At 39.4% G+C, this 22,656-nt stretch overlaps 1 protein-coding gene across 3 annotated transcripts in view; it reads left to right on the top strand.

Moving 5' to 3' along the window:
• Positions 1-22,656, top strand: part of tenm2a (teneurin transmembrane protein 2a) — a 275,485-nt gene that overhangs the window by 59,828 nt on the left and 193,001 nt on the right. For 2 of the 3 annotated variants that reach the window (XM_058396862.1, XM_058396861.1), the window contains exons 2-3: positions 965-1,237; positions 20,917-21,189. In XM_058396862.1, the coding sequence (XP_058252845.1) occupies positions 965-1,237; positions 20,917-21,189 (546 nt within the window). The remainder of the gene's footprint in view (positions 1-964; positions 1,238-20,916; positions 21,190-22,656) is intronic. The other variant, XM_058396863.1, reaches the window with a different exon arrangement.

Here is a 22,656-nt window from a genome sequence, read left to right as displayed (position 1 = left end):
TGGAAGTTGTGTTTTGTCTTTTTAGATATAAAACATACAGCAGGTTTGGTTTAGTTCCTGCAATTTGGAAGAATTCTAGTTTAATCAGTTTGTCACTGCAATCCCACCAGGCTACAGTTCACTTGGAAGTGGACTGAGAGCACTTCTCTTTTTTAAGGTAGATTTGAATTGTTGTTTTGATTGGCCTCTAAGTGCAATAGCAGTTCTGACCTGCTGGAATGAGCCACACTGAGGGAGTAAACATTCCTATGTTCTATTCAGATGAAATAAATGTTACATACACTGTATTTGGAACACCCCTCCAAATCAATGTTACATAATTTTACTGAGATCAGTCTTATCGAAAAGTTCTCTGCTAAGAATAGTGTGTGTCTGTGTGTGTGTGTAAGAGAGAGTGTGTGGGTCTGTTTGCGTATTTGTGTGGGTTTGCACCACCTGTCATGCCTAAAGCTGTACTGGTGTAGTTCAAGTTGCTTTTAATTATCGTCTAATTACTGTCAGCACTGGACTGCTTCATGGTTTATGGCTTTTGGAGGACAAATGCAGGACTGACTTTTTGTCAATAACACAGCATCGCTGCCCCAGGTATATCAGTGGCACTGTGTTAGAGACGCCCTTAGATTAGCATGGGGAGAGTGTGAGGGTTGTGCTGGGGCCCTTCTGTCTACAGAACACTCAGGCATGTGTGATTATCCGCTCCTGGCCTCCGAGGGAGCTCCCCTCATTGTGCTCCCAATAATGAATGAGAGACATGTAATGCCCGAAAGTCATTTCCTCTACCATCCTGTGTTTCCTCTACTTTTGCCGCTAGTCCCTTGTTAGCATCAAGCCATGACTCTCAACACATGGATCCCCTCCGATAAAAGCGCAATCCCACTGACTGTCAGCAGTATGGTAATGGTGTTCCGCAAGTACTGCAGGTGTAGACCATTTATGATTTTCATCTCTTACATGTTTCCTGTAGGTGAAGGAGTAGCCAGTTTGCTTGGTGCTTCACTTCTAGAAGTGGCTGCTGCAGCCATGGACCTGAAGGAGCGCAGACACCGCTCTCTGACCCGCAACCGCTGTGCCAAAGAGCTCCAGTTCACTACTTCGACTCTGGATGTGCCCACCCAGAAATCTTACAGCTCCAGTGAGACACTCAAGGTGTTTGAGCACGAGGCTCGTCTGCCTTACGGAGGCTGTGTGACTGACTTAGTACACCATGAAGCAGATGAATACTCCAGACAAGGAATGGGTAAGTTTATCTTTCTGCTAATGTGCGTACACATGCATCTACTCTACTTACTTGTACATTAGGAGTGTAAGACAATACTACTATCTGCAGCTTTATTTGTAAGCATAGCCTGATTTATTATTTTTTTCACTGAACCTTGGAAAAAGAACCCATAATTAGAAATGCCAGTCCTATCAGCATAGTCTGTGAATTCCAGCGCTGATAATTCATAATTGGTCTCAGCTTGATCTGTCTACTTGTTTTTTTTTTAATACCAGTTATTATTTTTGTTTGTACAAGACACTTTCTAGCAAATTCAGTTCGTTCTAGTTTCCAGCAATGCCCAAGCAGTTACTAAGAATGAACTTTGTAACTCCAATATTGCACAGTAGTCCCTGCATGCTTTCTAAAAATAGGAATAGTGCACCTTCACTTCATATTTGTGTTTGGGTTCTGTTAGAACCCATCTGTTTAATCCAAATACAGTGGAACCTCGGCATTAATTCTTTCTGGAGGCAAGTTCTTAAGGCGAAAATTTGTATTGCGAAACAAATCTTCCTATAAGAAATAATGTAAATGCAGATAATCCATTCCAGCCACCCAAAAATATTAGCAATATTACCAATACAGAGCGTATGTAAATTCCATGTCAAGGGTCCTCACAGGAAGTTGCGTCACCAAGCTTGGGCTAAAAATAGAACAGATCACCCACACACCAATCTGTCAACAAAAAAACATGCGAAAAATCAAATAGCCTTTGAACACATGGAGAAGGCAATGTTGGTATCGTGGGTTGACTCTTTTCAAGCAGCTTACTGACTTAACTTACTTAACCTAAAATTCATAACCTCGCTTCAGTTGGCTTCGATTGGCTTTCCACTGACGCAAACAAGTTTTGAACGGCTCCCAGATGTATGCACATCATATGCCAATGCAAATTACTTGCAAAATTTCAATTGTTAAGGCGAACATTCGTATAGGAGGGTAGTCGTATGCTGAGATTCCACTATAATGTGTTGTATTTGGTTACATCCCTCATGTTCTGTGCATACACACTATTCTTATGGTTCAGTGAGAGAAAAGAGAAAAATGTCTTGATAAGTCCATTATAGTTGTTTTTATTTTGCTAAATTTCATGGAAAAAAACAAGTACCAAACTTTTAGATTGTGTCTTTTGGTCTAACAGAACAAACTGCTCAAAGACCATTCTCCTCATACCCCAATGTTTATTGCACACGGTGCCACACTTCATTGTTCTCAGAATTGTTTAGTGCTACATCTGCATCAGTAGTAAAGAAAAGGACTTCTGTGTAAAATATAGTACCTTTTGTCTCTGTTTCATAGTTTTACACTTTACGATTTAAGCATGCTATTTTTGGAACCTGTTCTGAGCCAAAAAGAAAAGGTGGCTACAGTTAGCACACTGCATTATTGCTAATGGGTGAAATATTAGAATTGTATTCTAAAACTTTATATTGTGTTGTTAAGGTTTTATAAATATTTACAGTATGTAACACCAGTGAGTACACCACTTCTGAATATCATTAAAATTATATACATACGTAAATGTTAAAATGGATAGCAGTTATAATGAATGGTTCATATAGTAAAAGAAACTGCAGCAAACGTTAGCACACCCTACTCTAGTGGATGTTCACTTGTGTTTTAATCATTTTGTGTGTTGAAGCCTGCTTGGTATGGATGACAGTCTAGCACACAGATGTGGAGAGACATTTTGCCATTGTTCACAGATCATTCTTTTCAGCTCCTCTTCGCTTGTGGAGTTACACTTCTCTATTTCCCGCTGTATGATTGCCCAAAGGTGTTCAATAGGAATCAGTTTAAGATTCAAAAAAACTCGTGTGTCTGTTTTGCATTGTGTTTAGTATTATTGCATTGAATATTTTCTGCCAAGCATCTTGTGACTGAGATTTATCTTTTCATTTAGCATTTTGTACACGCATTATTTACGTTTATATATTATGATTTATCTTACTTTCATCTGACAGCGACTGTGCTGCCAATATTCATCAGGCTTTGAAGATGAGTGTGTCCAATAAATTTCAGACAGATGCAGAGGATTGTGAGATCAAATCCCAGGACTGATGCTGGGCCTCTCTCAGTTGCTAAGCCTGTATGCTTAGATTGTAAAGTCTTTATGAATAAATGTTACTACTTTTCTAATTCCCGAAACAGTTTTTATTTTTTCCAATGCCCTGAACGGCAGCCGAACTCAGGTGCCAGTGTGTTCAATAGTAAAGGTGTAAAACATACGCTCATAACAGACTTGTTCCACTGTTCTTGTAATGTTAGCTCACTGTAGCTAATCTCTGAGATCTGTGCTCCGGCATGCTACAGGAAAGGCGTGTAAGCTGATCTCCGTAGACACTCTTGAGTTACAGTAGACACCTTTCATTGAACCTAGTGCTGCTCTGAATATGTCACCTGTTTATCAGACATCCTCCTACTCGATGCCACTGATTAGCTGTCACCTGTTGCTTTACCTCAGCCCTCATTTAGAGCTGTGTCTCAATCACAGGACAGTCAGGTCCTCTGTTTGTGTCTTTAGTTATAGACCTTTACATGTATCAATATATTAGGACAGAATATAAGCTGGAGATGAAGGTATCTGTAAGGCAAGACACTACAGGTGAGTAGAACAAAATCATTCTTTGCCAGTTGATCGCAGATATTCCTACAAGTATTTGTTATATTGCAACTTAAATAACAAAAATGTATTACCAAATGAAGCTTTGTCTGATTATATAAAAGGCAAAAATCTAGTCTTGTGATATTGTAAGAATTCAAATACTTATTTACCAACGAAGGCACTCTCAAAGACAGAAAGGTTTGTTGTCTGTTATTTCTTTACCTTATGCCATTTTATATACAAAAAACCTAACATTAATATATCTTATTAATTAGGGATATGAGTAAACAAGTGAATTTCATGAATGCATGTAATCAGTGAACTAAATATTTTGGTTCTGAAAATGGAAAATATTAGGAAATATTATAATAAATAAAATGTGAGTAACAGGAAGCAGGCTTTTATGGACATATACAACGATGTGATTTTCTTTTTGAGTATTGCTTTTTAATTCTGGTATTGTTTTTAATTACATTTCCAAGCAAAAGATATACTCATTTTATTTTTATTTAGACCTTCAGCATAGTCAGAGGTCTTTTCTTCCCTCATTGAGTGAACGAGTGTATGCCATATATCAAGTAAATGGGTTCAGTTTAGCATACAATTGAGTGCACAATAGTAGCAGGATTTGAATAGATTCCATCTGTCATGACAGCTAAAAAGGTTAGACAATTTAAAATATCTGTCAGAGAAAAATGTCTGCAGCTTTTAAATAAAGCTAAGCAACAGAAATAAAGTATGTTGTATTCTATAATACACTATATTGGCAAATGTTTTGGGACACCCCTCCAAATCATTGAATTCAGGTGTTGTTCTTCAGGGGTTGGGCCTGGCCCATTAGTTCCAGTGAAAGGAACTCTTAATGCTTCAGCATACCAAGACATTTTGGACAATGTAATGCTCCAACTTTGTGGGAACAGTTTGGTGATGGCCCCTTCCTGTTCCATAATGACTGCACACCAGGGCACAAAGCAAGGTCCATAAAGACATGGATGAGAGAGTTTGGTGTGGAGGAACTTGACTGGCCTGAACAGAGTCCTGACCTCAACCTGATAGAACATCTTTGGCATGAATTAGAGCGGAGACTGTGAGCCAGACTTTCTCGTCCAACATCAGTGCCTGACCTCACAAATGCGCTTCTAGAGGAATGGTCAAAGATTTCCATAAACACACTCCATCCATGCCTTTATGAACCTTGCTTTGTGCACTGGTGTGCAGTCATGTTGGAACAGGAAGGCATCATCCCCAAACTGTTCCCACAAATTTGGGAGCATGAAATTTTCCAAAATGTCTTGGTATGCTGAAGCACGAAGAGTTCCTTTCACTGGAACCAAGGGGCCAACCCCAACCCCTGAAAATCAACACCTGAATTCCATGATTTGGAGGGGTATCCCAAAACGTTTGCCAATTTAGTGTATATGTTTCCTTTCGGCCTTTCGTTGCCACATCTTAGCTTCCCCTGTCCGAGTTGCTGAACAGATAAAGGCGTGAACTGTTTCACTCTCAAAACAGGAAGAAATAAATTTGTTGAAGAAACAGAAACTGGATGCTGTTTATTACAGTTACTGTGCTGTAAAACATTGAGGAATATCTGCTTTATATCTGCTGCTGTTCAACACACAATGTGATTGAATGTTGAGATTCAACGTCGTTAAACATCACAGTTACTTTAATACAAAAATGAACCGCAACTTTTCACCTAAAAAACATGATCTGAATGAATGTAATCAGTTAAAAAATGTATTTTTTACTTATTCAAACTTTTAAATTGAGTTAGATTTTGATATATACCTGCACTTAAGTATCATTTCTTATCTGGTCAAAAGTGGATAAAAAACACCGAAAAGAAAACTTTTTTTTTTTATCTTGGGTTTTATATGCAGCTTATCCAAAAAATGTGATTGACGTGACCAAAATTGTTGTTTCTGTCTTTAGAGTCTTCATTTAAAACGCCTGACATTTATATCAGCATTACTGCTCGTGGAATATGATTTCCTTTCTTGCAGGCTATTCCATTCTTACTGACTTATTGTGTCTCACCATAAAAGAAATACAGAAATAGATTCCCTTCCGCTTTTTGATACTGGCAACAGGTTTTTATGAAAATCCGTCTAGGTTTCCCGTCTACTGCTTTCAGAATCAGGAATCCTTTCAGTAAAGTGAACAGCCATAGGGGGCACTGCCTCCTTACTACTCTTACTCTCTTTTTTCATTCCATATACCTTATATGCTTTTTTTTTTTCCCCAGTGTATTTGATCACACTAATGAGGACAGTCAAGCACTTTGCCTTGTGACAGGAAAAATAAAAGAGGCACGGAGCTTTAGAGATGAATCAAGAGAAAAGAGAGAGTTCTGTGTTCTGGTAAAATGCTGTACAACCTAATACAACAGCCTAATGAGTTGACCATAAATGATCCAGAGCGATGGCGTAAATATGTCATCTTGAAAAGGTGCCATCCAGTTGTTAGACCTCATCTGCCCCATCCCGCATTGATCCTCTTGCCTGAAGTGGATTTCTAGTCGATAACATCATGCTCGGAGTTGAACCCTGTTTTCACTACAGATGGAGTCTGTTTTCTCTTCCTTTTTCTCACTGCATCTGATCTCAGTGTCCATGACAGATGACCCAGGGTTCAGCCAACTGAAAGTGATGTGGATGTTGTTTTTTTTTTTCTCTCAGCACAGGGTGAATGGCACAAAGTAGTAGCCAAGATATTCCAGGTCGCTGAAATGGACTTGGCTTTGGAGGGGGGGTGGGGGGTGGGGTGATGGTGCAGGGGTTAGTGGGGAAAAACGAAGGAAGAGTAGTCAGGTACAGAACTACAGGTTGTCAGCTTGATGCATTCTTTGATCAGTCACTTGATGGTTTCATAGCTCAGCCACCACAGACACATCTGTAGGAAGTGTTGCCACGGGAGACTAACAGTGTGCAGAGACCATATGTAATGGCGCTCAAAGGTCATGGGGAGATCTCCCTCTCTGTCACATACAGTAGTGACCACAACCTGCATCTGAGAAGATCGGATTTTTGTGTTTATTAAATCTTTTGTTACTTCTGGTCTTGAATAAATATTTTGTCTATTGGTTCCCCATCACACAGCAGCTGCCAAACTAAGACTGTGAAAGTTAGCACGTTGTTCATAAGAAGATACACTTTATAGCTGATAGTTTGTGGAAACCATCACACCCATAATGGGCATTTTCTAAACTGTTGCTTCAAAGTTAAAAGCACACAATTGTCCAGAACATTCCCAAACATTTTCATGAACAACACCCTGCACAAATCAAGACATGGTTTGCCTAGGTGGATTTTTAAAAAAACTCACATGACCTGCACAGAGCCCTGACCTCCTCCCCGCTGAACACCTTTTGGATGAATTGGAACACCAGCATCCCAAGCCAGACCTCACTTATACTGTTGTGGCTGAATAGGCAAATCCCCACAGCTACAGAATCTAGTGGAAAGCCTTCCCAGAAGATTACTATAACAGCAAAAGAATAATAGAAAAAAAAGCAATAGAAAAAGTGTCAGGGTCTGGTGTTAACAAACTGCTGGCCATATACGGCATCTTTTTTTTAACCTCTGCTTAATCAGTCAAACAGAGCAACTGAACACAGTCGAAGGAAAATGTGATTTGCTCTCTTCTACATACATGAGCCCAATTGGCTAGTCTTGCACTGACTTGAACCTGTAATATCCCAGCAACAAGGCTAAAACATTGTCATTTTCCCACTTTTCTTTTCTGCTCTAGCTATTAACCTGTTTATCTAAAAGGTCTTCCCATTTTAAACAACATAACAATATGACTCCCTGTTATTCGGCACCAGAATGCATATTGACCTGACCTCCCCTCTGCTGATCTGGATGTGTCAGACATCCCCATGCTCACTCTTCCACAGGTGCAAAAGAAAATTGAACGTTGCATTCCCAGTTATCGCTCGCACTCCAAAGTTGTGAGGCAGGGTAAAAAAAAAAAAAAAACAAGGCCACTAAGAGGAGGTTGGTAGATCGAATGTAGCTACCGCCCCACAGATCAGAGGCTTGTCTGGGCCTGCCTATATGCAGGCCTTCACTCGACCCTCCTGCAGAGCCAGGGTAGACCCGGCTCTCTGCATTGATCGCATCACGCTGTGTTTAAAGTCTGCTGCACTGATCTGTTCCTCTTTCGTTCTTTCCTCAGAAGAATACAGGCTTTCATGTATGCTTCCTGACATGCCTAGCCGTATCAAAGTGGCTTTTATACATAACTTCATTCAGGTGGAAGATTTATGAGTTGGTTATCATTCTTGATAATATCAAGAGGATCAACCAGTGAATTAGTCCATTGTTTCACTTCTGAAATGTTTGATCTCTATACTGCTTGTGACTCAGGTACGTCTTAAACCATAATCAGCTTTATGCTAGCTATGAGTAATGAGGTTTCCTTGGGAAAAAAAAAACTGCTCTTAAGGTATATCTGTCTGAAGCTTCTGAGACACCTCGCAGCACTTAATCAAGGACCATGTGCTTGACTTCACTTAGTCCTCCTCTTGTTCTTAATCGCACCCTCATTTATTTCTTCCCACAATTGGTGTTTTGATGTGAAATTAGCTGTCAAGTCACACGTTTTATTCATCATTTTTATTTTGTTGATTCTGTGCTTTGTGCATTGCAATAAATCCAGGCAGCTGAAGATCAAAGAAAGAACATGGAAGCTGGTGGGTATTAAAAATAAATGACTCTGAGATTAAATGCACTCTCCCTGACACAGATTCTCACTCTTTCTGTCCCTCTTTTCCCTTTCCTGATTTCTTCCTATTGCTCTTGTACCCTAATTTGAGTCAACACTTTTAAAACACCCAGAAGCCATTTGTTGCATCAAGTAGGTGACAGCTGAGAGGTATCTAGTTAGCTGGTTGGTATCTTAGGAATTGAGATTGGTTTGTTAGGGAGTTTTCTGTCTCTGTATCTATCTATCCGTCCCATATCTCTATTTGTTAAATCAAACAAGAAAACTAGGCACAGTTCCTCTTCAGACCATGTCTCGAGCAGACTAAATGATCAAGGATCATATGTTTGATCTTATATATAGAGGATGAAAAGGCATTACAATTTAGCACTTAACCTTCATATTACTCTGGCATCGCAGACATCCGGTTCTGCAGATACAATTTCTCTCCTCAGATTAACTTATATACATTTTTTTTACCTCACTATCAACAGCAGAAGGAAGCTTTCCACTTAGCAAGCCACATCAGAGACTGATGTGTGTGATCCAGTGGACCATGGCTGTTATATTTTGCCCCTTAAGAGAGGTTGCCTGTGTTAGTCAGGACTCCTGAGCCCTAGTGCTTATATGTGGAGAGCAGCCCATGGTTCAGGGGTCTAACTAACTGGATGAGACTAAAAGGAAAGCTTGGATACCTCTTACCTCTTGATTCCCTAACACCTGCCACTGTGGCATAGTATATGAAGATTTTGGACCTGTCCAGAGTTGTTTTGTTAATTTTCCTGAAACGCTGACAAGACTCGTAGTCAGTGTGGCATCTGCGTCACCTTTTCTGACACACTCCATGCAAATCAATGCCTAATCATAGATGCCGTCTAATATACTGCCCCTGTCATTGGTTCTTCTCCAGTGGAAATAATTAGTTTGATTAAAGCCATTTGTTATAAGGCAGAGAGACTGAGTGGTAGTGAGCGTGGGCCCATTTGAAGGAACTTGCCCTTGGGTTCAATTACTATAAGGGGTTGCTGAGTGCAGGGTATTTAATACTTTGTCAAATCTATTCTGTCTCCTAAAATGGCGGCCTCTTTAGCAGGATTGCCCGGAGGGCTATTGCTCAGGATCTGATGGAGACAGTACTCTCTATTAGAACTACAGAAGAGCCATTAGTGCATAAAAAATTATGAAAGTACTTATCAATAAGTTTAAGTGTTTTATTGTTGTGTGATGTTTAATAAATAATGCATGATGATTAAACATGCTAATGCTTAGACTATGGTCAAATGTTTGGGTTATCTTTACCTTGCCAGCTGTCAAGAAGTCTGCAATTATTAAGCATCAGTATCTTCATCTTTCCAAAGTTTTGCAAATGTTTTAACACACACTTTATCTTGTCATATTTTATCTTTTTTTATTTTGGTCTTAAGTCACATCGATTCCATGAGTTTATGTAAACATTACTTGAAGTCAGGTGGTATTTCAGAGGTGACACCATTCCCCATAGAGTCAGATCTATTTTGGAGGCCCAATTAAAAGGTGTTGAGTGACCGTGTAGTGCAGGTGGCTCATCAGTGCTGGTACGTTTGACAGTGACAGGACCATGTTCTAGACATGCTTTTAACTCCACGGCCCAGCTCTAATGGGGACCCTAATGATGTTCCATGTGTCTCGGGACTGGTGTGTTGTATGGAAGTCGGACACCCACCCCAGAGTGTTAGTGCTAGCAATTAACACCCGGCCCTCCTGAGTCCACTAGTGACAACACACCACCCACAGTCCTGACATGTCCTGCACAGGAAGCGATGTCACACCGACAGGAAGAAAGTTCTCTGCAGTATATTAGATGGGAGGTTCAAATGTTGAGTCCATACAGATTTAGCGAAGACTGTGCAGTCCACAAGTTATTATCTCATAAATATCACTGCGCATCTGTCAATGACAGTGAATCAGGGAATGTGCATCTCCATTTCATGCAGCTGTAGCTGTCAGGAGTAGGTGATGAAGAACCCAAGTGGGGTCTCCACTGAGATGTAATTGCAGAGTACTTGTTAGTAATTGTTGGATAGCAGACTAATGCTGACGGTGCTCATTGTGTGTGTGTGTGTGTGTGTGTGTACGCGTACGTGTGCTGCTTGATTTGTGGCTACAGAAAAGGATCAGAGCGTTAGGAGATCCAAAAAGACATGCAAACAGCTGTATAATTTTATTAATGGAACCACAAACCCACAATAACACAATCTTTTTCACAGCGTTACATCATGGTGGGAAACTCAGCAGGTTGACCTTGATTTATTCTTTCCTCTTTATTCCTCTCTCATTCTGTCCCCAACTGTTCAGACTATTTTCCTACTAGTTGCAACACTCTCTCATTTTTCTTTTCGGAGCAGCCTGGTCACCTTTTTTTTTCTAATTTGTTCAAGCAAGTTTTTTCCTCAAAAACACTGAAACTTCCGAAACTGGCTTTGTAAACATCTGGAAACTACACCTGAAATCCATAAGCACATTAGGTTTTATCCTCTCCATTGGCATGTTTAACAATTTTTATTAAACGAAACGTCAGTCATTTTTATATTTAAAGAAAAAAGTTACTTCAAAGAACTCTACAACAATCCTAGCTGCCTCTGAGCTCATATATGTGGAAGAGGGTAGATAGCAAGTGCGCATCTGGCCTGGCATATAGCATGAACACAAGGTTCAAGCGATGCAGTAGGTGACTTCATGTGCCTCGGAGGAAACACATATTAGCCCTCAACTCCCTGTTTGCTAGCAAGGAGAGCTAGATAGTGGTTGGGAATTGGTTGTAAATGCAATGAAACTGGTTGTAAATGCAAACAAAAAATAACTGTTAAGAAGTATAACAGAGAAACAATGTGATTAGACATGCTCAAAATAGGAGAAAAAGGGGTAACTTAGTAATAAACTCATTGAGACTAATGAGTAAGCAGTAAGCAAATAGTAAACAAGGCAAAGCAAGCAGACCACAAACACTTGGCCGCTTCGCAGACATACCACAAAGACTAGACTACACAAGAATGCAAGCAGAATACAAGTTTTTTTAGGGAGTGGAGGTGATTGTGAACAGGTTATTCCAATCAGTAATCAAGTGATAGTGAATGTGGATTGACGCTTGATGAATAATCATGTGTCGTGGTCATGGGCAGAGGATCATTGGAAGGTGCATCGTTACCATCTGTAAAATGTCCACTGGTTGCTCTTGAATCTGTGGAACCACAAATGAGTTGAACCACCAACAGACAGTCAGCAGGAGGTATTTCTAGTTGCCTGTCTGTTTAGAAAGTCCTCTGCCCTGCACTAGCATTCAGGCATTTTAGTTTAGACTTGTGATTTGGGACCATGGCATCGAAAATAACACTGTGCTACATTTAAGTGAAGCTTCAGTTAGCGGTGTTTCTCACCAGAAATTGTGGCAGGTCGATCCCTGACCCTCTAGGGCAGTGGTGTCCAGTCTTATACACAAAGGGCCGGTGTAGATGCAGGTTTTCATGCCAATCAAGCAGTAGCCGCACCTGATTCCACCTGCTGATCCAGTTGATCTTGGCTTTTAATAGACTGAGATGTGGCTTCTGCTTGGTTGGAACGAAAACCTGCATCTACAAGTCTTTTCCGGATAAGATTGGACACCCCTGCTTTAAGGGACCCAGGGGCATGCTCCACTAAAAGAACAGTTTATACCTTTTACAGTTAAATGCATAGATCTAGTGCACTTTGAGAGCAAAGTTAAAAGGGTCGGTCTATGAAGAACTGTGTGCTCTTCTAAACAGTTTAATTAAACATAAACACACTGCTTCCATAGATATGAAAGATAGATATGGTAGATAAGACTGCATAGATAAGAGCACCTGCAAAGCATAGTAAATGAGACAGAGTTTAATGTGGTACACAAATGGGCAAAACACAAAATTGACTAGAAAATACGTCTGAGCCATTAAAGAAATGGTTTGCTATGTTGAATGGATTTATGTTTTTTTATAAATTAATAAAATATTCCGCGGGAGGAGGGCATGGTATTGATCTACTCTCTATTGGCAAACTTTGCACCCCGAATTTGAACATTTAATTTTTATGGGCTTTGAGAAAAATGGTTCTAATGTCATTTTGTAGTTGGCTCGGGCTCGTTGATGGAGATGCTCAGGCAGCCAGCCAGGTCCTCTCCTTGCAGCCTGTTACGAAGGTCTGATTTAACATGAAAAATGAAGGTAACTACAATTAGCTGAATGAATGAAAAGAAACAGTGCATTAGTAGCAAACTGTTTGGGGTTAAGGAGAAAAGGTTGCTGCTCACGAGTCGTTGCGACTACACACATAACCATGGTATCCTTCGAAAGCTGACACTTTTTAAAGACTCCGAATTACTCAGACTGTTATTAATAGCTAGAATTAGCTTAAAGCTACACACAACAATTTATTAGATTGATACTTTTATGATCACTTTTTTAATAACTTCTAATTTTGCCATCAAAATTCTGTTCATATAATGATGATGATTATGAATATATTAATTGTGACTTTCAATATTAGGCTAAATACTATAGCTGTGTAGGATTTCTCATATAAGCATCCTTTATTTTTTGTAAAAAATATAGCATGAAACGCGTATAAAACTTATATCATTGTGTATCATTGTTGTTTCATCACAATATGATCGAAGCATCTGTAGTGAATCATTTGTCTGAGTGTCGTAGTCATCTATATCAATAGATGTCAATAGAGACAGAGGGAGATCATTGTGTTATACTTCATTCTAATCAGATTGCAGAATTTTGTGGAAATTGCATGGAAATGATGATTCTATCTAAAGAGATATGAAGTAAACTTGAAAATCCATCAATATCCTAATGGACGTTGTTCAGTGAAGCCCTGTAATTACAAACACGAGATTGAAAGTATGTGTCTCATTATTTCATTTGAATTATCAACAACTACTGGTCTGATAGTTTGATACCAGTTGGCTGACTGGGAGTGGTGGGGGTGGGGGATTAGGGGTCAACAGAGTAAAACTGAGATCTTATCATTCACTTTTTAAGTGTACAGATATTTTTGATTCATGATAAAACTGTTTCAGGCAATTTGTCCTGCAATTTGTATAGGAAATTAATTGGGAAAGAACTCCATATAGGTCATAGTTCATAGGCAATTACTCATTCAACTTTCTATCATTGCTCAATGACACTCTCAGTCAGTCACTCTCAGAGGGAAATCTTCAGCTGCACACACTGAGCCATAAACCAAGCAATTCCATACACGTATTCCTATATTATGTATAGAATTTAGCTTCCTGCTAATAAATTCACTATACATGGAGACAGAAAGAGAGAGAAGCATAAAAGAGGCACAAAGAAAAGAAGGGTGTTATAGCGGCAGTAACAACTGTCTATGATCAAGGCCTTGTATATACCTCAAAGCCACATTACAGGTAGGCGTTAGATCCTCACTGGTGCCTCCAAAGCAAAGAAAAGTGCTCTCTTAAGAGCAGCCTCCTTGCTTCTCTCTCTCTAAAAAAAAAAAAAAAAGCAGCAATAACTCTCTATGATCCAGACTGATGATATTCATTTCCTATGTAGAAGTCTGTCACATTGAAATGTTTATCAGGTGACGCCTACAAACTCCAGAGGATGTAGCCCAAGAGAACATTCATGGGTTTATATGGCTCTTTTCTCATGTGATTGTATTACTGCCCTGTGCTGGGACTTCACTTCTTCCCTAAACCACTCTCACATGCATTTCCTCTTTGCCTTGCATGAATGGCATGTTGCATCATTTACAATGTCACTCTTCTAATAGCATTATGTTTTGCTCTGTTTTGCCTTTTCAGCATCCATCCAATTCCAGTTCCATGATGCTTAAGGCAATTCTCAGTTGCTTAAGGGGTGAAACCTTTTTTTTTTTTCTTTCCCTGCACTTGTTACAGTGAAGGATATAGACGTTATACTTACATTCTGTGTACCTTATGTTCCCAAAAGTTTGCTCTGCCATAAATGCAACTTTTGATTTGAAAGTGCAATGTTTTCAATGACACGTTTTCACAGTTCTCAGCATTCCATGGGGCCAGTTGGGCTTTTAGACCTTTGTAAAGTGTACAGTGCAGCTAACAAATGGAACAAATTGAACATGGGCATTATCAGGCATTATCAATCAGCAGCAGGGCCTCAGGGGTTCCAGGTGGCTTGAGGGTTCTACTGATCTCTGACTAGAAGCCAGCTCCTCCCCCCGCTGGAGCAGGTGGTATTTTATTCTATCCGATTGGCCAGTCTGCCTACCTCTCACAGTCTCTCCAAATGGCTCTTTAATGAGTCTGATGAAGCATAATGATGGGCAATTTCCACCCCTGGGGCCTACAATGAGCTTTACCCAGGCTTCAAGGCTAAGCTGCGGTGGCATATTACCTCAGTGTGTGTTCCGGCTCCAGAGTAAGATACCATTGCAGGCGAGCATGACTAAAAGGCAGCTCTGCCATGGGCTAGAAAATCATGAGTCAAATGTATTTTAAAATGCATTTGTTCAGATGCTGTTTGGGCATGCAAATCACATTTTACCAATTAGTTTCTTTTCTAAAGTGTTTTTTAGGGTTATGGGATATGAGGCATTTTAAAAATTATTCTCAAAGACAAATTAAATAATCAAGTAGGCTTTCATTAAGATGAAGAAAGACACACAAAAAATAAGAGAAGACCAGTTCCTGACTTTTTACACGGCTGCTTATAGCCACTTCGATCTGTTTGAGTGATTTATTGTAAGAGCACATGACAGTATTTGTGCTTGTCTGAGAGGGAATATACGGGTCAGATAATCCTGATAAACCATCCAGCAGACAGCCAACACTGTCTGTTAAAAAAAAAAAAAAAGAGCCACAAGCAGTATAATAACAAAGTCATGTCTGACAAAATCCCATTCTGCACAGCTGGCTCCTGCTCAGTCATACAGATGTGATGATTACCAACAGACATATCCCACCTCTAAAACACATCCGCAAGCACTGTGAGATAATTGTAGCACCTATAATTTTATCACTCTGAAGCCTAATATTATTCCACGTCTTAATCAAATTGTTTAGCTTTAGCACGAAAATCTACCACCAGCTTCTTTCCCCTCCACCTCCTTTCTCTTTCCCTTCCCACCTGCCTACTCCACTCAAAACTGCTGTGACAAGTCTCAGGTGGAGAGAGGCTTTCTTGTGAGTCCTTGTTGGTGTTTACTCAATTACAGCAAGGGTTCAGTGCCACTCTTTTCATTTGCCATCATCAGCCACTACTTGCACTTATCTTTATGGCTCTTCCAGGCTCCCCAGAGCTGTGAGGAGCTCACCTATATCGAACTGTCTCCACCAACATCTCCCAGTACTTCATCTCTTCTGACTCCTGCAGTAGAGTTAACAGTCACCACGCTCCACGTCACACTGCCATTCAGCAGGGAGCTGTGACATGAAAGTGCAGTGTATCTCAAAAATCATAGTGAATCATAACTGAGGCTGTCATGAACACTGAGACGAGAAAAGACTGAGGCAGAACAGACAGAAGATAAAAAAAAACAACAACAAAAAAAAACAAAACAGATGTGGGTATGTAAATTCTATGAATGTAAATTCATTGTAATGAAACATTTTAGGCCACAGGGTCTTGTTTGTTTGTTTGTTTTGTTGTTTTAATTGACATTCATTGACAATTGCCCTTATTATCATTAACAGTTTTAGGTTTAAGTGATAAGTTTTACTACACATAATTATATTTAATATGTATAATTAATTACAGTAACATTTAATGTTTTTTATTGCATTTACATTCAGTGTTTAACATTTATATTTAATATTTACATTTAACATATATAAACCTAATTTATTATTAACAGTTACATTTACTCACATTATGTATAAAGCATAAGCATTATGTAAAGGAAAAATATGCACTGATTTGAATTTATTTTATTTTCATTTCATTTATTTATTTATTTACTTATTAAATACATATAAATGGCTGTAAATGTTCAAAAGTCTGAAAGAAAAGAATATTATAGTCCACAAAGATTTACGCAATGCTACATTCCGGTCCCAGTTGGTGAATCTTTTATTGTTAAGCTGAATATTAGCAGAATGAATCAAGATTGATTTATAGCAGTTGCATTCAAGATGATATCAGGGATACTTCCTTATAAAAGAGGGACTAGAATTTAACTCATTGAAAATTTATGAACACACTTACAAAGCAACGTTGCAGAGAGACTGCCTGTGGCAAAGTCACGGCTAAAATAAAACCCTGTGTCAGACTGGTGTTATGGTTATTTCTAATGTAGGATCTCAAAGCAACCTTTAGACGATCCGTAGGCGAGGGTGCTCTGCTGTGGCTCGACTTCTCTCAGAACTGCAGAAAAGAGATTAAAAGCACAGCAGGACCGGGCATTGCCCCTGTGGCGTACAAGATACGGTCACATTCTTTTGTAAATTATAGTTATACTCTTTTTTTTTTTTTTTTTTTAGGAAAAAGTAGATTGCTTTGTTAGAATGGAGATGGAAAACCAAGTCAAAATCAACTAAAATGTAGAGCCATAGGTTTGTAGGTTCCAAACATCATCATGAAAAGATAGGAGGTGCACATTTTACAGCTACTGGAAGTACATAAGACAAGTATACATCACCTCAAAAGGACAAAAGGCTTTGTTCAGCCTCTCCTGGTTTAACCTCACAGGATGGACTGGACCAGAAATCTCATCTCTTTTAGGCTAATCCCCATGCAGTCTGACTGTAAAGAGACGGTTCCCAGTTATCTCTCTGATTTGACCTGCTCACTAGTGTAAAATCAGTGCTACCCAATAGCATTGCAAATGGTTTTGGTCTTGGTTTTTGGGATTTTTTTTTTTGCTTTCACTTAACAGCCGCATTTAAGTTCTGCAAGTTATAAAGCTTAGTAAAGCTAATACAGGGACGGATCACTGCAATTCGCACGCATGCACGAAGACAGACTCTAACATGCTGCATCGCCTTTTACCCACACCGGAATCAGCACAGAACAAACTGCACTGCACTGTGCAAGGACAAACTCTTCTGAAGGCATCAGTGTTCATTCAGTGCGCACAATCACGCTTCAAAGGCTTGAGCTGCAGTTATGGTTGTATGTTTTCATAAGCTCAGTGTGAACATCCACACAAACACACAAGCTGTATAGCTCTATAGAGTACATGTCCACACACAGACACATGCACTCTTTATTTACAGAATACATACACACACACACAAAACTCTTCTTTATATGTCCCTGTTTAGAATAAGATTCATGCAGTTGATTCGTGGGTTTTTTTTTCCGATAAACGTTATATATTTTTAGACTTGTATTGCTTTGCTGTGGCTATTACTTATTACTCTGATTTCGCAGGAAGCTGAACTATTCGGAACTGGGGCTTCAGAAACGAAGTTACTGATTATTATTGTTTATAATAACTATAATTGAGGTTTCGATCATTTTGATTTATTTAAAGGCTGGTACTTTTAAATTCGACTTCAAATTCTAAACGTTAAAAAGGGGATGAGCCTGATGAGCTAATGAGACTGATGTAATGAAATTGACTCTTTTATGAGTCTAACTTTTAACTTTATTCAGGAAGCATTGGAAATACAAAAAAATAAAGACGCTTCAATGTAAACAGAACCATTTTCTCTACAGGTCTATGTGTCAATAGTGTGGGGCATGTGGTAGCTTAGTGGTGTTGGAAGGTACTGCTTGGAAGGTTGTGAGTCCCAGGTCCCCCAAGTCCCAGGTCCACCAAGGTTCCACTGTTGGGCCCATGGGCAAGGCCCTTAACCCTCAATTGTTTAAAAAATGAGGTGAAATGTAAGTTGCTCTGGAGAAAGGTATCCATCCACCAAATGCCAGAAATGTAAATACAAGTGACAAATATTTTTTTTTCTGTTTTTCAGCCTAGCTGAATCTCTCTCCTGTGCTTGTGCACTGCTTCTTATCATGTATCAGGGTGCACATGGGTGTTTAATTAATGCCAGTAATCTCAAAAAAAAAAAATCATATTGCAGTAACGATATATCACATTGTTTCGGTCGATAAGAGGCAGAGTTGATACCAGGATACTTAAATCGATATTTCTTACATATTTACGTACTTGCACGTTCAACAGACTGCAAAATAAAGTAGGCTATTCATTACAAAATAACACTTTTATCACCTGAGGTGTAATAAACATAGAAACTTAATCAAGCCCACACTTCTCCTCTGAAACAGTATCTTCTTATTCCTATCACAAATCTGGAGGGTCTATAGGTATAAAAAAAAATGTATGCATCTCTTTCTCATGCTGTTTTCACATCTAGCAAACTAGAAAACAGGTGCTGGAAGTTCCCCACGATTCTTTAATGTCTGGTGTTTAGGAGCACTTTGGCTTTCTGGAAAGTTATGATGTTGATAGCTAGTGAAACGTGGACTGGAATATTACATTACAGTGTACTGAAACTTTCTAGCATGTTTACACCTGCAGCCAGACATTTGCATTTGTTTACATTTACAGACAGACATACAGGCTAAAATGATATATGTACACACCCTCTCAAACACACACACACACTTTTAAAGAGCTGCATTCCTACAGCAAACTCATTCAGGCTCTGATTCAGTCCAGGCTAAAGAAATCACAGAGGTAATTGGGGATTTCATATTCGATCACGGACTCAAAAAACAAACCTAGTGCCACCGAGGGCTGTGTGAGTTGTGAGAACACAACTAAGTAACGTCAGAAAAAGAGATTCCCCATGCTTCATGCCTCCCCTTCTGAACCATGCTAACAGCTTAGCCATGTTTAATTTAGTGATGTTATATGCAAAGGTTTGTTTCATACCACTAAATGTCTGAATGGATAAACACCTTTATTAAGTTTCAGCTATTGTAATTGAATATTTTAATCATGTTGAATGTTTTAATCAATCGAGAACTGGAAACTAAGGCACATATTAAGCTATTGTGAATTGCTATGCCCCTGTAAAATTACTATCTGGGTATCTTGCTGCTATTATTTCCTGCTGTATGTCCACAAGAGATGAGTTTTACCCTCATGCAGGTGGGAGGAGGCGGACAGATATGAATCTTGTACGGTAAAAGAGAGATACGTTTTAGCTCGAGTCCATTAAAACTCAACCTGCAATGAACACATATCAGGTGCCTCAGCTCTACAGCCTGTAAGGCTGTAACCACTCTGCTTTTCATTTTACTCTAGCATTGCAAATAGCTGCAAATGGCATTTCAATCCGAGCTCTCAATTGTACTTGCTCTGTATCTGAATGTAATAGTCTAGTTGATTTTATTTTCAATGACCATTAGCCTTCTTTTCACTTACATTAACTACGTTCGATTATTTTTTTTTTTTTTTCGATTAGGATTTCTTAAAGCAAATTGTTTAATTATTGTTTAACAGTCTACACTATTGAAGAAATTTTAGCAGAGTACCCAGAGTAATCATAGAGTATAATCTTCAAAATTCTTGTGGGCTAAGACTGAACACTACTAACAATTAAAATTATGCATTTTTTTTTCTTAGCTGATTGTGAGGGATTGCACTGACAATGCTCTTTTAATTACTAGAGAGGAGAAAGTCGCTGTGCATGCCTTTTTCTCTTAATTGCTTTTCCCTTGGCTTGGCTGTAATTGAGCCTCCATTGTGTCTATTGATTTAGTTTGATGTGCTTTAATCTGGAAGATGTTATACTGTATATTTATCTGGTAATGGGGTCTGGGGGCAGAACAGACCAACCAGGTAACCCTTGCATTTTAAATGGTCTCAGAGCATTCGGATCTGCTCATTTTCTTCTTATTTTTCTTTTCACTGGCTCTATAGACTTGAGTATGTACACCATATGGCCAAAAGTATAGGAAAGTATAGGATAACCACACTTATGTGGGTCTTCCCAAAAGTTCTGCCTCAAAATTGAACTCTCACAACTGTCTTTGTATACTGTAGCTTTAAGATTTCCTTTCCCTGGAAATATGATGTAGAGCCCAAATCTGAGCCCCTGTGCATAAAGTGAGGTACATGAAGACATGGTTTCCCAGGGTTGAAGTAGACTGCACAAAGAACCCTGACCTCAAACCCCACTGAAACACATTTGGGATGAACTGAAGTGCCAACTTCAGGCCTCATTATGTTCCTTGCTCTATTAGGTGACAGAAAATGGATTGCAGATAATCTATTGTATCAGATAACATCTGGAAGAGAAATAATCATGATGCAACTAGTAGTTAGATGAAAGATGTCTGGTTTTAGGTTGTGTATCCAGCTCACCTGAGAGACAGTTCAACTTACCAGTGACTGAGTTGCCTCTCTCCCTTTGTGTTTTTAGGAAACTTCACTCTGGCAGAGTTAGGAATCTGCGAGCCCACCTCCCACCAGAACACCTACTGCCCCAACCTCGGGCTACTGCACGGCTATGCTCTGAGCGCAGGCTCTGATGCTGACTCAGATCCTGAAGGCCCCATCTCTCCAGAAAGAGCCATGCAGCTGTGGAGCACCCGCAACGTCAAGTCCCGCCACAGCTCCGGTCAGTCCAGTCACGAGAATTCGGCCCTGACCCTCACTGATTCTGAAAACGAGAACAAGTCTGATGACGAGTCAGGTAGGTGGGTGTGAATGAGGATAGGAGTAAGCGAGAGACTTAGACAGAGTAGAGAAAAGTGATCGAGGCTCTCCTAGATTTATTTTCAGAAACCTGCGTAACTTGTTTTTGAAATTCAAGGTTCTTGGTTTTATTTTTCATTCTTTTGTCATTCACTGTTTCACACATATGAAATACGTCTCAGGAGCACAATGTATTGCAACAGCAGCACTTTCATATGAATTGTACACTACACTAAGTGACTCATAAATATATGAAGTGGTCTTTTTATGTTAACTAAATTTAGAGGATGATAAGAGTAGGTAAAGGTGTTTTTACACCACACGTTTAGACAGAACCTCCCTCTGGATCCGGCTGGATCGTCTTAACATAGATACATTCCGTCCCACATAGATACCCTAAAGATTTCTACTTCCAAAAAACAGTTCAAGTATGCTAAAGTATTATCTTTTCTTCAGAGGTCAGTCTTACCTGGATACTGTAGATTTGTTCCCAAAAACTGCTGCTATAATCATTAATAATGTTCTGTTCTCATCCCAGGGCTCTTCTTCACAATTCATTAATACTGAACATGCTTTTATTGTTTAGCTTTATGCAGTTGTAGAAATCTTGAGGCAGACAGTCAGGCAGAAGAGGTTAACTTTTGAGCCTGGTTCCTTTCATAGTTTCTTGCTTCAAGTGCTTTCAGTTTTTTTTTTTGTTTTTTTTTCCCTTGCCTCCACTTTTACCTGTCGCTTGCTTATTGGAGAGCTACGTCTGATCTACACCTATTGTGCTCTAAAAGTATTATTAAATTGAATTGACAATACAATTCAGTTGTGCACAGATTTTATTTGATTTTCCTCCACTGTGAAAGACAGCTGGATGTTTACTTTGATGACAGTGTAAGTGACGTTATCACTGCCTGTTCATGCCTCTTCATTCAGCAAAACAAAACATCTGGACACCCACATGTGCTTTTTGAGAATTCTGTTATATAGATATAGTCACCTTTTGCTCTTATAATAACCTTCAATCTTCTGGGAAGGTTCTCTACTAAATTTTGGAAAGTGGCTGTAGGGATTTGCTCATTCAGCCACAAAAGCATTAGTGAGGTCAGACACTGACTAAGGACCCGGATGCAGTCAGCATTTCTATCCATCCCAGTGGTGTCCAGTGAGGTTGAGGTCAGGGCTCTGTGCTTGGTTCCAGTGAAGGGAGACTGTAATGCTGAAACACACCAAGGCACCTAATACAGTTTTGTGCATTCAGTATAGGGTAATAGTTTGGGGACGGGCCACATATGGGTGAGGTGTCCACAAACTTTTGATAGTATAGTGCAGATTGTACTAGATTTAAATATTTGGACTTGTTAGTGTCAACTGTCAGTGAAAAAGCATAGTTACCGTTGATAATGCAGTGTATAATGACTGGTGGCCTGCCTGACAGGATGCTCTTATTAAGTGATACAGAACTGGAATATTGTTT

Source organism: Hemibagrus wyckioides, linkage group LG08 (genome assembly GCF_019097595.1).
Source record: "Hemibagrus wyckioides isolate EC202008001 linkage group LG08, SWU_Hwy_1.0, whole genome shotgun sequence".
Classification (NCBI taxonomy): domain Eukaryota; kingdom Metazoa; phylum Chordata; class Actinopteri; order Siluriformes; family Bagridae; genus Hemibagrus; species Hemibagrus wyckioides.
Note: the sequence above shows the minus strand (reverse complement) of the source record. Positions and strands in the feature narration are given on the sequence as shown.